The sequence below is a fragment of the Pogona vitticeps genome, chromosome 4 (assembly GCF_051106095.1).
Source record: "Pogona vitticeps strain Pit_001003342236 chromosome 4, PviZW2.1, whole genome shotgun sequence".
Classification (NCBI taxonomy): Eukaryota; Metazoa; Chordata; class Lepidosauria; order Squamata; family Agamidae; genus Pogona; species Pogona vitticeps.
The window spans coordinates 174684234-174698876 of NC_135786.1; the positions used below are offsets into that span (position 1 = coordinate 174684234).

The 14643-nt window shown below is 38.8% G+C and overlaps 2 protein-coding genes across 2 annotated transcripts in view; one reads left to right on the plus strand and one right to left on the minus strand.

Annotated features, from left to right (window-relative positions):
- Positions 1 to 10351, minus strand: part of SOCS6 (suppressor of cytokine signaling 6) — a 65162-nt gene extending 54811 nt beyond the window's left edge. Inside the window, exon 1 of the mRNA XM_072998758.2 lies at positions 10242 to 10351. The gene's annotated coding sequence lies outside the window, so the exon portion shown is untranslated. The remainder of the gene's footprint in view (positions 1 to 10241) is intronic.
- Positions 10352 to 10567: 216 nt separating this feature from the next.
- RTTN (rotatin) overlaps positions 10568 to 14643 on the plus strand; it is a 124274-nt gene continuing 120198 nt past the window's right edge. The window contains exons 1-2 of the mRNA XM_020796643.3: positions 10568 to 10730; positions 14415 to 14602. Coding sequence (XP_020652302.3) covers positions 10634 to 10730; positions 14415 to 14602 — 285 coding nt within the window. The 5' untranslated portion in view covers positions 10568 to 10633. The remainder of the gene's footprint in view (positions 10731 to 14414; positions 14603 to 14643) is intronic.

Genomic DNA, 14643 nt, shown 5'->3' on the forward strand with positions numbered 1-14643 from the left:
CCCTAGCCATCATAGCCAAGGGAGAAGTCAATGTAGATGCAGTCCAGTAACACGACTGAGTATATGATTAAAAGAACACCTGGGCAAGACATAGAATCCTTTGGTACAAAGAGGTAGACATGTCTGTTAACCTGTGGCAGACCACTGACCTTGGCTGCTTTCTGTGTAGTGCCCATTTTCAAACATTGTCCAGTCTAATGTCCTTCACCTTAGTTTCTTGTGCCCTGCTTACATGTAAGTGTTTGTTTTCTGGACCACAACTGGCAGAAAAATTCCCTAGGCAAAATGTGGTCATGCTGGCAGGGGGATTGGGAGATACAGCTCAGAAAAGCAATTATTCCAAGCTCTTATCCATATTAAACTATCAGACTGTCTCAAATGGGCTGTTTCTAAAGCAATTCTCCAAATTTTAGCTTTCATCAAGCCTTGATCACAGGTCAGTCTGACTGATTGGCACAAGACACAGGTGTTGCCCCATAGGTTTGCAAATCTGTCCCTCACAAATTCTGTTTGGCTCCCTCTCTGTTTACTTTTAGGCTATGAACATGTGTCTACTGCAACACATTTTTGGTTAAAGATGAGGAGTTGGATCTTAAAACAATACTGTACTGAACTTTGATTTAAATATTTCTGAAACAATTCACTGACAGTCTTATTTTGTAAATACTGCTTTCATTCTTAATATTTTGGATGCAGATGTTATTTTAAAATTGTTTTAAAATAAGGTGTTGTAATTATGTCCAATCAAGTTGCTTTTGAATTATGTTGATTCTAACAGGGTTTTTGGAATATGTAAGATGTTTGAGAATAGCTCCCCATTTTCACTATCAGGGGTGAGAACTTGATACCAGCTATCCGCTCCAGCAGATGAGCCCACAACTGTGAGTTATCTGGGCTCATCTTTTCAAGGTGGCAAAATTCCTAAATGTCAAATGCTCAAATGAAAGTAACAAAATATATCTATTGCAAGGCTTGAAATGCATTCATGTCCAAGCCAACCCCCCCCCCCCAAATTATATCTATCATTAATTATTACTAAGAAATCATCAAGGACTACAAAACTCAGAGGGAAAAGATTAAGTACAGACAGGCTATAGCAGCCTGCTTAAATCTCAGTGGAATCAAGAAGGCATTTATGATTGTAGCCCAAATCCTCAAAACGTGAGAGGGTGTTGGGGGGGGGGGGTTGCGATCTGGATGATTTGCAAGAGATTAACAAGGATTTCTAACTCCCAATTGGATAGCAAAAACAGCAAGTCAGGAAAGCTTTGGTTAAACAGTCATGGATTTTAATGTGGAAAACTGAACTCAGTTCCTTTCTGTTACTCAAAATAAATAACTTGATCCATAATTCTGTAACTGCAGTTGTGTCACCTCACTTTAGTTGGAGGATCCTTAGGTTTTAGTTTTACTAAGTAAGCAGCAGAAAGAAGCATAAAACCTACTTACCCCTGCCCTAAATTGCTTTTGAACCAGCTCTGGGCTTATTGCTTATATTACTGCTGTACTACAATATACCTGGTGCTGACAACATACAGTATAATTAAAGAATATAATACTATTATTATACTATCATCAGAAATGTTTGCATCTGAACTTTTTAAACTTTTATTACAGCACACTTAGGGAACAACCTAGCTTTATAAATAAATAAGAAGCTAGTATTTCTTATTGTAGTCCTAAGACTCCAGCATTCTCTGTTGGGCCTGGCAGTCATGGTTCTGTCTGAATCATCATCTGACTGGTGGCTGACAAAAAGAGCATTGCTTTAAGGACATAGGTCAGTCAGCTCCATGTGACTAGACAGCCGCTAATAAAGCAGTGACTTTTTTTAACTGGCAGATAACTAGTAAGTAATCCTTTCAGTGATAAAGGGGAATTTTCTATTGCTCCTTCTGGGATTTATGTCCTTAGTACAGGGGTTTGGCTTTTCCTTTAGATATAGGGAAATAGTAACTTCATGTTATAAAAATAGAAGGCTCCAATAATGGAAGAAGCTATATTATTTTAATATGTCACAGAACTATGCTTCCAACCTCTCTAAGAACATAGTGTATCTCACCTAAGCAACTTCAAGTGTTCTTCTAGATTCTGTTATAATATAGTACTAAAAATTAATCCTGGAGTCCTAAATATATTTACTCAGGATTAAGTTCTGTTGAGTACAGTGAAAAATCTGTGCAAAGAGGACTGAGTGGTATATTTTGTGGTTGTGTACTTAGGGCACTCATTCACAGAGTCGCCATAAGTCGGAGGTGGTTTAACAGTACATAATAACAATTTAGGGCATGTCTGTTGGTTTGCACATACAGTATTTCAAAGCGTGCTGCTATTTCCACCATGCTTCAACAATTATTCTGAAGCTTCCTCACGCATCTGTCAAAGCAGGAGAAAACATTACTCTGTGTTTGAGGGAAAACTAAGTGACCTAGCAACGAACCAAGTCTCTAATGTACATGGGAAGTAAGACAACACAAAGCTCATGATATGAATATCATGTGATTTACATTTTGCTAGTGTTTCCATATCTCAGTATATCAGAACATTTCACTTTCTATTTTTATTCAAGCTTAACTGTAACTTCTAAAAGAATATTAGTTAGATTGCTCTCAGTCAGTCCTAAGAGTTGCTTCAGATGAAATTAAAGCTGCACTTATGGTGTTATCCACATTATCACCCATGCTGCAAATTGTTTTTGACCTTTGTTCTAGAAGTGACTTTACATGTTCTATAACGAGATGCCTGAGGTTCAAAAAAAATCAAAACAAAAATATGTTTAGGGGAGGAAGAATTAGATAAATGTTGCTTTGGATTTTGGCTGTTATTTCTAGAAAACAAAGGCTTTTACTGCTCAGTACCCTACAGATGGCTGGACAGTTACCAACATGACTTTGACCAAACTCTGGGAGGCAGTGGAAGACAGGAGGGCCTGGCATACTCTGGTCCATGGAGTCACGAAGAGTCGGACACAACTTAATGACTAAACAACAACAAACAGATGCAATAAACTACAAATTTTATCATTTATCCATGCTATTACCATGCTGGCTGGGAGATGGAAGGGTTATAATCCCATCCAGTGAAAATCAGGTTGGGGAGGCTCCTCTAGAGGAAGAGTTTAGAGTTATGCAAGATAGAAGGGAATTCCATAATGTATATCCTAGGTGTGCCAACTGAAAAGCTTGTCCCATTGTATACACAATGCAGCTTGTACTCAGGCACAAGCTTGTGCAGAGTGCGAAGCAGACATTAAACTCATGATGGAAGAAAGAAGTAGAATTAATTATCCAGTGCAAAGGATCTACTGTAAATTACTTGTTCTATGTGTCAATGCTACAATGTAGTTTTGACAGTTTTGTTAGTTTAGCTAGGCTTATTAGTTCAACTTTCCTAGTGTCTATCTGAACAATATGCTCAAAAAAAGCTCTATTGCTCTATTTTCAGACACAAGACTTAACATTTTTCTTCAATAGGGTTTAATGAAGGTAAAGCCTATACTGGCCAAAATGCATACTGTTTTTCTACAATCTTATGAACTATAATGGTGAGGTGTAAAAGCTATTTATACTTTGTATATAAAAATGTCCAGTGTTACTTTTATAAAAAAGGCTGCTGTGTCTACAGTTTTTCTGAGTCAGAAGTCATTACTACAATAGCCAAGATTTTGTTTTTACTTTTTGAAAATTGGTTTCTGCTGCAGTGTTGATATTCCAAAATGAATACATTCAAGGATAACAGTACAGTGGTGCCTCGCATAGCGATGTTAATTGGTTCCAAAAAAACCATTGCTATGTGAAACCATCGCTATGCGAAACACCATTTCCCATAGGAATGCATTGGAAACCGGTTAATCCGTTCCAATTGGAACGGATTGCCGTCGTTAAGCGAAAAAACCCATAGGAAACATCGCTAAGCGAAACAATGTATCCTCCATTGGAATGTATTGAAGCTGACCCAATACATTTTAATGGCTTTGCGAAGTCAATTTTTGCAATTTTAAATGTGTCATACAAGGGTCAAAAATGGTTTTAAATGCTTGGATTAGCTTCTGCACCCTCTAAAACGGATGCAAAAGTTAATTTGGCTTTGATCTGACTTTTCATTAATTTATGGTGAATTTTTTCCCCCCAACTTTTGACAGCTGTCAAAATCTGACAGCTCCATTATTTCCTATGGGGGAAGAAAAAATTCACAAAAAATTAATGAAGACTCAGCAACTGTTCTAAATTCTTGGGTTCGTTAGAGGACCCCCTAAGTTGTGTGCAAACCTGATTTGGCTTTGATCTGAACTTTCATTAATTTTTTGTAAATTGTTTTCTCCCCCATAGGAAAGCATGGAGCTGTCAGATTTTGACAGGTCCATTGGTTCCTATGGGCCAAAAAAAAATTCACAAAAAATTAACGAAAAGTCAGATCAAAGCCAAATCGGGTTTGCACATGACTTAAGGGGTCCTCTAACGAATCCAAGCATTTAGAACCGTTTTTGACCCTTCTAAGACACTTTTTTAATTGAAAAAAAAACATCGTTAAGTGAAGCAGGGGACCTAAAATCGCATTCGTTATGCGAAGCATGGTCCCAAACTTCGCTAAGCGAAAATCGCCCATAGGAAACATCGTTATGCGATGCATATTATTTTCTAAAAAAACACATCGTTATGCGAATTCATCGCTAAACGAGGCAATCGTTAAGCGAGGCACCACTGTATATGAATGTGTAGCATAATGGTGTTGGCATTTGCTCTCTAAAATCTGATCATGTGATATGATGCCATATCAAAATGTTGCTTCAGGTAAACAGAATAATTGTAGTTATCTCTAGCAAGAAACAGATGCTTCCATCTGGTCTGTTCAGTCTCATAAGATGAACTCTGAAGACATGACCAAGCAATGCACACATATTTTGTTATCTTCAAAATTTTCTGCTGTGTAAGGGGGAGGCAAATAGACATATAGCTGTTATCAACAATGAAAAAAAAAACCCAGTTTAATAACCAAATAGAGTAAATCTGGAAGTTGAGTCATGGCAACTGGACTTCTTTCCTGTTAGGTTGAAACATTTTACTACTCATCCAAGTAGCTTCTTCAGTCTGGAAGAAACTACTTGGATGAGTAGCAAAATGTTTCAGCATAACAAAAAAGAAGTCCAGTTGCCATGGCTCAGCTTCAAGATAACCTCACCTAGATCAGTGGTTCTTAACGTGGGCGATAATGTCCCCCAGGGGGCGATTTCATTTTTCAGGGGGGCGGTAGAACAAAAAGGGGCGGCGTGGGGGCACTGGAGCAGAAGGGGGCGGCAGGGGGGCGCTGGAGCAAGCCAAACCTGTGAAGATGGCTGCAGCCTTTTTACAGTGTGCATGAATATATATTTTCCTACAATTTTAATTTAGTTTCAGATTTTTTGTCTTGCAATTTTTAGTTCCTGCATTTCTTTTTATGCCCTTTTTATATTTCCTCTTGCGTCTTAAAATTCACTTGCAACTAAATCATTAAATTTTACTTTTTGGGGGGCATTTCATTTTCTTGGAATTTAATTTTGTTTTCAGGGGTCATTGGATTTAAGTGTCTTAAATAAATAAATAAATAAATAAATAAATAAATAAATAAATAAATAAATAAATAAATAAATAAATAAAAGATATCATCACTGTGGGGAGGGGGGCGATGATAACTTCCTCAATGGCTCAAGGGGGCGTTTCTTTCAAAAAGGTTAAGAACCACTGACCTAGATGACTGAGAATTTTCATAAACTGAGTAAAGCAACCAAATGGTAGGATTTAAGCATCCCTACATCATTCCTGGTTTCAGTTACAAAATTTACAGTCCAATCACCCCTTTTGGAAAAAAGTCAATAACTTGGACAGCTTTTTATGTTAATGGACTGTGGCTTGTTTGTTTTTAAAATTTATGTCATTGATTGAAAGAGTGATGGTATTGATGCCATGTGGGATCCCCCAGAAGGCCGAAACAAAGATCTTCACCTTTACATTAAGTATGTTTGTCACCACACCCGGACTGAAACAACAAGAAACCAGACTTAACATACAATTATTGTAGAAGTGGTCTAGTACAGTGGTGCCTCGCTTAACGAGTGCCTCGCTCAATGAAGAATTCGCATAACGATGGCCTTTGCTGGAAATTTTGCCGCCTCACCTAACGATGTTTCCTATGGGGGATTTTCGCATAACGATGTTTGGGACCTTGCTTCACTTAACGATGACAGTTTTAGGTCCCCTATTTCGCTTAATGTTTTTTTTTTTGACAGCCCTGTTTTCGCTATTTTAAAAATATTCTAAAATGTTTAAAAATGTTTAAAATGCTTGGAATCATTAGTGCACCTAATAAAACCTTCGTTAAAGTAATTTGGCTTCGTTCTGAGTCTTTTTGAATTTTTGGTGATTTTTTTCACCATTGAAATGTATTGAATAGGCTCCTATTGGAACAGATTAACCGGTTTTCAATGCATTCCTATGGGAAATGGTGTTTCACTTAACGATGTTTTCACATAACAATGTTTTTAATGGAACCAATTAACATCGTTATGCGAGGCACCACTGTACTAGGAAAGGGTTAATTTGAGTTGGCTAGGTAGTGATCTCAGTGCTGAAGCAGCTTGATGACTCACAGGTATTAGACAGCCAAGCTTGTTCAAAGATTTTTCAACTAGCAGCCTACGACAAGCTTGTTTGTTCTGGCTGTGCAGCACTGCACATCTCCTGATAGCTGGGTTCCTGCTGGAGCCATGGTGACAGACCACAAAGAACCAGAAAAAGCCTTATGGCTGTAAATAACTTAAGAGTCTTTATGTATTAGATATATGAGGGATTTTATCTTTATATTTTTACCATTGTGTCTGAGATTCAAAGGATGTTTGCACATGTTTAATTCATTAAAGAAATGCCAGAAAAGGAGCACTGCATTTCTAGTTTGTTCTTATTTTGAATTCTGTCTTGTACCCTTTGTTTTATAATAAAGTTTATAAAAATCAAGTGTGGTCCAGTTCCTTTGACTGCTCTGTATGGATACCAGATTCTCTCTAATTAGGGTGAGGTGGAAAGCCTTTATAAAAATCTCCCAATCACTGCAAGGGAAACAGATTTCTCACAACCAGTGAGCATAAGGAAAAGAGTATATGAGGGGGAAAGGATAGAAAGAGAGGTGGTGGCACTTTTATCAGATGAAAAAGTGGGGCTCTTCATCTCCATGTAAACTGGAGGCTGAGGAAACACATTGCTCCATTCCTTCAACACTCTTTTAAGAACCTGAAAAGCTAGTACTTAGCTTGTTTTAGAAGCAGCATTATATATGGTGAGTTCAGGAACAAACAAAAAAAAATAGTGAGAGAAGTCAGCTACTTCATCTATGTTTTCTGTTCCCAGTTGTCACTCTAGAAATGGCTTTTACTTATTGGACTGACATTACAATTCATTGTAGTTTGGATTCCTAATAAAATGCTAGAGGAAGAACAAAATGCTGGCAAGTAGAAGATATTCTGACATTTACTACTGAATTTAATATTCCTTAAGAAGATTAATGCTAGTTTCTTTCCAAGACCCATACCTATCTTACCTAACATTTATTTTGCTCACTGCAGGCAATGTTTAGGAATAACAGCATCATTTCTACAATAGCTTATCTTTGTAGAAGATTTTTTCATCCTCTAGCTATAGAAAATAGAGACCTTTGGGTAGAGTGGGTGGCATATAAATTAAATTAAAATAAATAAATAAATAAATAAACAAATAAATAAATAAATAGCTAAATGAGATCTCTGCATATTCTGGGTGAACAAGGGATCAATATACCACATTTGGATAGGTAAGTGTTATTATTGATAAAATGTGATCATGTTTAATCAAATGTACTTTCTGTAAGCATCATCAAGTGGCAGATTTTGTCAACTGATGGTTGAGAGTAAAAAGATTATGTGCTATGAGAAAGAATAATGGGATTAAGCAAAAAGAATGCTAACATTTAAAAGAGAACGGATTTTTACCAATGCAAGCATTTTCTGCAGACAACATAACGACAACAATGGTTCTCGAACTAGTGAAAATATAAAAGTGGTATTCTGAGCAATTTCAAGTCTTTATCTAGTTGTGCAGAGAATATGGAAGATAGGCCGGTTTGACACAGTGATCTGACTTGAGTAGAAGTGGAGAGACTGACATTCAAATCTGTACTTAGTCATTGTGAAACACACTAAGTGCAACTACACAGCTGAGAATGTGTACTGATCCACTGTGAATTCACACCTGAGAACTTGGATTTCCCTGGATGAATCTGATTTAGCTGATAGCACTCTCTCTTTTCTCTTGGGTGCTGTAGCACAGCTTTGTTTCAGTGTTGACACCAAGCGTAAAAAGAGTTGGAAGGGCCGATAAGGCCATCGAGTCCAACGCCCTGCTCCTTGCTGTAATCCAAATCAAATTCACATTGAATTCTATGTCATGTAGTCAATGAAAAATAATAGAATCCTGATCATTCCAATCCCAGAGCAAATTATTTGTCAACTTAGTTGACCCCTGAGTAATCCTGGACAGGAATCTATTTGTTAGCCTAACTTTCCCTATAAGCTATTTACTAATTATGTGCATTCACTAATATTATAATGGAGGTATTATGAAGTACATATGCAGAAATGCAGAATGCTAGTATAACTCAGTCATTTAACAAGGAACAACAGCACAGATTCTTAAGGTGCTCATGGTAAAATAAATGGGAAAAGAAGTGCAGAATGAATTGGCTGAAGAATCGGTAAAAGTGGTTTGGATTTAACAAAGCATTTGCTGTTTAGAGCTGCCACATCTGAAGTTGAAAGAGCTATGACAACATCCAACTCCACATAGGAGAGGAACAAAAATAATTAAATGCCTCATAGTTAAAATCTGTTGCAAGGAGAGAAAAAAAGAAATTGGGGACCACAAAACCAAAAAGCAGAATTTGCATGCAACATGGAAAAGGAACAGGCTGTACTCACAAACTCACTTACTTTGGAGTAAGCACATACAGAATTAATGTCTGAGTACACTGGAAAGCTTTGCTGCAATTTGATTTGCAGCCTGTATTATGTTTGAAATTGAAGTCAGTGTTCACATAGGGGCTGCAGATTGATTTGAGAATTCCTTATTCATACTGGATGTGATGTGATTCACATTTCAGCCCTCAGCTTCCCCTTTTTTCCTCCCTTCCTCTGGTCCCACCTTTGCCAAACCAATGGCGGGGGTGTATAAATAGGAGAAATAACAACAACAATGACTTATCAATAAGGTCATAGGATGATTTAGCACTAATCTCCTATATGTAAGAATTTTTTAAAAAAATCAAAATTCAGATAACAATTGGGGGAAAGGCGTGTTCCCCTAGTCCTGAACATTATGCCCCAACTATGTACACATCACCAAAACACCATCTACGGACATGCTTGCCTGTCTTTATAAGAACGCATCACAACTACTGTAACTCCATGGGAAAAATCCCAGCTGAATTGTTCTCACTTGAAAAATAGAAGCCTTTTCCCCAACCCCACCGACAGAGACAGAAAAAAATCTGCTTTGGGAGCAAAAAGCGCTAGATCAAATCAGCATTTGCAGCATGTGGACAGTAAAAAATACCTTGAATTCACCTGTTTCATAAGCAGAAAAAATCCTGCAATATTTGATCATCTAGTCGCAGACTTAAACTGTGCCAAAATTCTAGGGAAACCAGTACCAAATGCAACACTTTATAGGCAAAATTTGCACATTTTATGACATTTAGGCTATAGTCCTGAATACATTTGTTGCTATGTGCCATCAGATCAGTCTGACCAATGGAAACTGTAACAGGGTTTTCAAGGCATGTGAGATGTTCAAGGTCTGGTTTTACTAATGTCACCTGCCAGTGAGCCTCCATGGTTGAGCACGGAACTGAATCCAGGCCTCCTGACTCTTAGTCCCACACCCCAAAAGTTCTTGTTGTTCTTATGAAATGCCAAGTCATATGTAACCTTGTAGGGTTTTTAAGGTCTACGAGAAGTTTAACGAGTTTTTTTTCCTTCCTCAGGGCCGTCTCCCAGTGAGCTTCTATGGCCAAGCTGGGATTTGAACCCAGGTCTCCTGAGTCCTAGTCTCTCACTCCATCCACTATCCCACACTGGCTCTCAAATTCACTTGCCTGGGAGCAACCCCCATTAAACTCTGTGGGATTTAAGTCACAGTAAGTACTGGAGAAGAGAACGGGGCACTGCCCGAAAACAGACCTACCACTAATATCCTCCTTATCTCTTTGGAAACACCCACTCGAGGCCTGAAAAGAGAACCAGCGCCAGCGCTCCGACCGCATCTGAACATCCCCTCCGAAGACGCAAGGCACAACCGGGCGGGAAAGCACGTTTCCCAGGCAACGAAAAGCCTCAGCTCAGCTCTCGCGAGGTTTTGTGCTTCCCTGCCGCCATTCCCAACGCCTCTTGCGTACTACTAACGTAAAGATACACGGGAGGGCTTTGAATGAGGTGAAAAGATAAACCTCCTACATTTCCCAGAGGCCCCCTGTGCTCCACAGTTCTCGCGGGAATGTCTCCCGCTCAGTCCTAGCGCCTTCGGCGTTGCGGACGGCGCGGCGGTTGAATTTGGGCCGCTGTGGGAAGGAGGCGGTGATGGACGAGTGTGCTGGAGCTGTTTTGGCCGCCGCCGCCGCTTCGCCTCCTCTTTCCCAGATAGAGTTGTCGTTGTCCCCGCTCATCCGGAAGCTCCGTAAGTGCCTCGCTGGCCCCCTTATCCTGGAAAGAGTGCCGTTGGGGTTCACCCTCCGTGGGCTTCCCAAAAGTAGCGCCTGTCTTCTGAGGGGGAGACAGGAAAGCCTCTGTCCTTTTCCCTCCAGCATCGGTGTTTCCGGGCGGGTCAGCTGTGGGCAAGCCGAGTTTAAATAGATATGTGTGTTAACTTTCTAAAATAGAACGACCCTGTCTACTCGAGAGTAAGTCGCTTGGCTCCCACGGGACGATACAGGGTCGCAGCCTAACAGGGCAGTTCGGTGCATGTCTTCTCCAGAGTAAGACCTGCTTCGGTCAGATAGTAAATGAGGATAGCATTGTAGCAGTATTCTAACATCTTTTGCACGTTTCCTAGGGAGTAAGTTCTACTAAGCAAAATTAGGAAATGGCAGTGTATCCCCCCTGCAAAAAAAAAACCCGTACAAATGTAGGAGTAGGCGATACTTTTATTGGATCACAAAATCAAGTAGACAGCTAGCTTTTCATCTTCCTCAGGCTTTCCACAAAGATCTTGTGTATTGTGTTCCCCAAGACTCTCAGGGCATGGATCCGATCTAGATTGGGCAAACCGCATCCTACATCAAAGACTGGAGATGTTTCATAAATAAGATCAGCACCCTAAAACTCAACCCCGGGGAGAGACTGATCAGCTTTGATGTAGTATCCTTATTCACCAAGGTGAATAAAGGACATTCTGACACTCATCCAGCAGCTCTTTCCAGAAGATATCAAGGCCCTTATCGAACACTGCCTAAGGACCAGTTACTTTCAGTGGGATAATTCTTCCATTGTGGGGAGGAGAAACTGCTTTTGACACTTTAGGGGCAACTGTCCCCTCCTTGAACAATACTAACTTTTCTTATTTCTTGAAAGCGTGTGATTACCTTGGTTTGTTTTCCTTCAGCTTTGTTACTATTGGTAATAAAGTACAGTGGTGCCTCGCTTAACGATTGCCTCGTTTAGCGATGAATTTGCATAACGATGTTTTTTTAGAAAATAATATGCATCGCATAACGATGTTTCCTATGGGCGATTTTCGCTTAGCGAAGTTTGGGACCATGCTTCGCATAACGAATGCGATTTTAGGTCCCCTGCTTCACTTAACGATGTTTTTTTTTTCAATTAAAAAAGTGTCTTAGAAGGGTCAAAAACGGTTCTAAATGCTTGCATTCGTTAGAGGACCCCTTAAGTCATGTGCAAACCTGATTTGGCTTTGATCTGACTTTTCGTTAATTTTTTGTGAATTTTTTTTTTTTGGCCCATAGGAACCAATGGACCTGTCAAAATCTGACAGCTCCATGCTTTCCTATGGGGGAGAAAACAATTTACAGAAAATTAACGAAAGTTCAGATCAAAGCCAAATCAGGTTTGCACACAACTTAGGGGGTCCTCTAACGAACCCAAGAATTTAGAATAGTTGCTGAGTCTTCATTAATTTTTTGTGAATTTTTTCTTCCCCCATAGGAAATAATGGAGCTGTAAGATTTTGACAGCTGTCAAAAGTTGGGGGGAAAAATTCACCATAAATTAATGAAAAGTCAGATCAAAGCCAAATTAACTTTTGCATCCGTTTTAGAGGGTGCAGAAGCTAATCCAAGCATTTAAAACCATTTTTGACCCTTTTATGACACACTTAATTTTGCAAAAATTGACTTCGCAAAGCCATTAAAATGTATTGAGTCAGCTTCAATACATTCCAATGGAGGATACATTGTTTCGCTTAGCGATGTTTCCTATGGGTTTTTTCGCTTAACAACGGCAATCCGTTCCAATTGGAACGGATTAACCGGTTTCCAATGCATTCCTATGGGAAATGGTGTTTCGCATAGCGATGGTTTCACATAGCGATGTGTTTTTTTTGAACCAATTAACATCGCTATGCGAGGCACCACTGTAATCCAGCTGTTTCCAGGGAAACTTTTTATATTTATTGCAATGAACGTTGTCATTGCCATGCCCTCCACAGCACCACCCAGATAAATTTATTGGATGTTCTTTCTATCTAGAGCCAACCATGGAACAGGTTTCTAGAACATGTTGTAGAAGGGTAAAAACAAAGTAAAACCAAACAGTACAGTAAAAGAACTACACAAAACAATTCCCAAAAGAGAACAACCTTTGTTTAAAGCAAAAATTTCAACTGGATCTCTGAATCTAGTTCATCAGGCCCTAGAACTCTGAATTCATTCAGAGTAATGAAGTGTTCCTTGACTTTTTGTTTATAAATCTCAAGCTTTGATCCCATTCCCTTCACTTGTACTTCACATTTGCATGGAGGATCATAGATTGTCTTTTGGCAAAAGACTGAGCTAAAGTAAGAATTGACCACGTCTGCCTTTTTTTTTTCCATATGAAGCCATTTTCCCATCCCATTCACTAACTGAGCCATTATTTCTTTTCTCTGTCTTCTGCTATGTACATTCATAAAGAATGATTTTGTTGTTGTTGCTTATAGCATCTCCTGCTAACCTCAACTCACTCTCAATTCTTTATTGCCAGTCTGTACTCTTCCTTTGTGTTCTGGCCTTGCTTCCACTTCTTATGTTTGTCTTATTTTGTTTTCAACACCTCTCTGAACTTTTGGTGAAGCCACATTAGTCTTTTTTGTTGTTTTACACCTTTTTTTCCTTGTTAAAATTGTAGTTTTGCCTTTAGAATTTCCTTTTTAAGAAACTCCCACTTGTCTTGGACTCCTTTTCTTGGTAGGATATCCTGCCATGGGATCTTACTTATCATTGTTCTGAGTTTATTAAAATTGGCTTTCCTAAAATCCAGCATACTTGTAGCTACATTCTTTTTTTGTTTCCTTTGAAATCAAGAACTCAAGTAGAACATGGTCACTTTCCTCCAGAGTTTACCTTACTGTCATTTCCTCTACCAGATAATCTCTATTGATTAGAATCCAGTCAAGGGTAGCTATTCTCTAGTTTCTTCCTACACTTTTTGCAGGAGAAAATAATCAGCAACACAAGTCAGTAATGTACTAGAAGTCCCATGTTTGGCAAAATTTGCCTCCCAGCAGATATTGGGGCAATTGAAGTCTCCCACTACAATTACAGTGTGTTTCTTTGAAATTCTTGCAAGTTGTTTTTTGAAGTTTTTATCTGCATCTTCTCTTTAATTGGGCAGTCAATAGTAGATGCCAGCTGCCATGTTCCTTTTATTTTTATCACATTTTTTAAAATCCAGATTCTCTTGATGGGAAAAGCTCATCCTGTATTTCTAAGCAGGGACATATATTTTGGACGTATACTGTGGCTCCGCTTCCCTTTCTATTATTTCTGTTCTTTTTGAATCATTTATATCCTTTAATTGCCATTTTCAAGTCACAGGGTTCATCCAACCAAGATTCAGTTATCCTTATCAAGTCATATTTACCCTCCTGAACAAAGACTTCCAGTCACTCTTGCTTGTTTCCCAGACTCTTGGCATTCATATACAGACACTGGAAGATACCAGGTCTGATTTGGAAACCATTTAGAGTCATTCATTGTGAGTATAAAGTTGCATGCTGACATGACTAATAGGTAAATGACAGCCAGCCCTTAACACTTACATACTTAATTCACTAAATGTCCTATGTCTGTGAGCCATGTATGAGAACCAGTCCTGCATAAAATAATTTTGTTCTTCCATGTCTTCCATTTCCCCCTCTTCTGAACAGGTCATCAGCTGGCTGAAATTAGAGAAAGAGCTCTGAAGAACATTTTGTGTAAACTAGAGCATAATTTGATTACATATGTTGATTTGGTGCAAGAAAAGCTGCTATTTCTCAATCTTTTAGAGTGGTTCAACTTTCCTGTGGTACCAATGAAAGAAGAAGTTCTCAGTTTAGTGAGCAACTTGGTAAAGGTATGGCCTTGTGTAGCATTTGTTCCTTTGTGTAGCTTTTA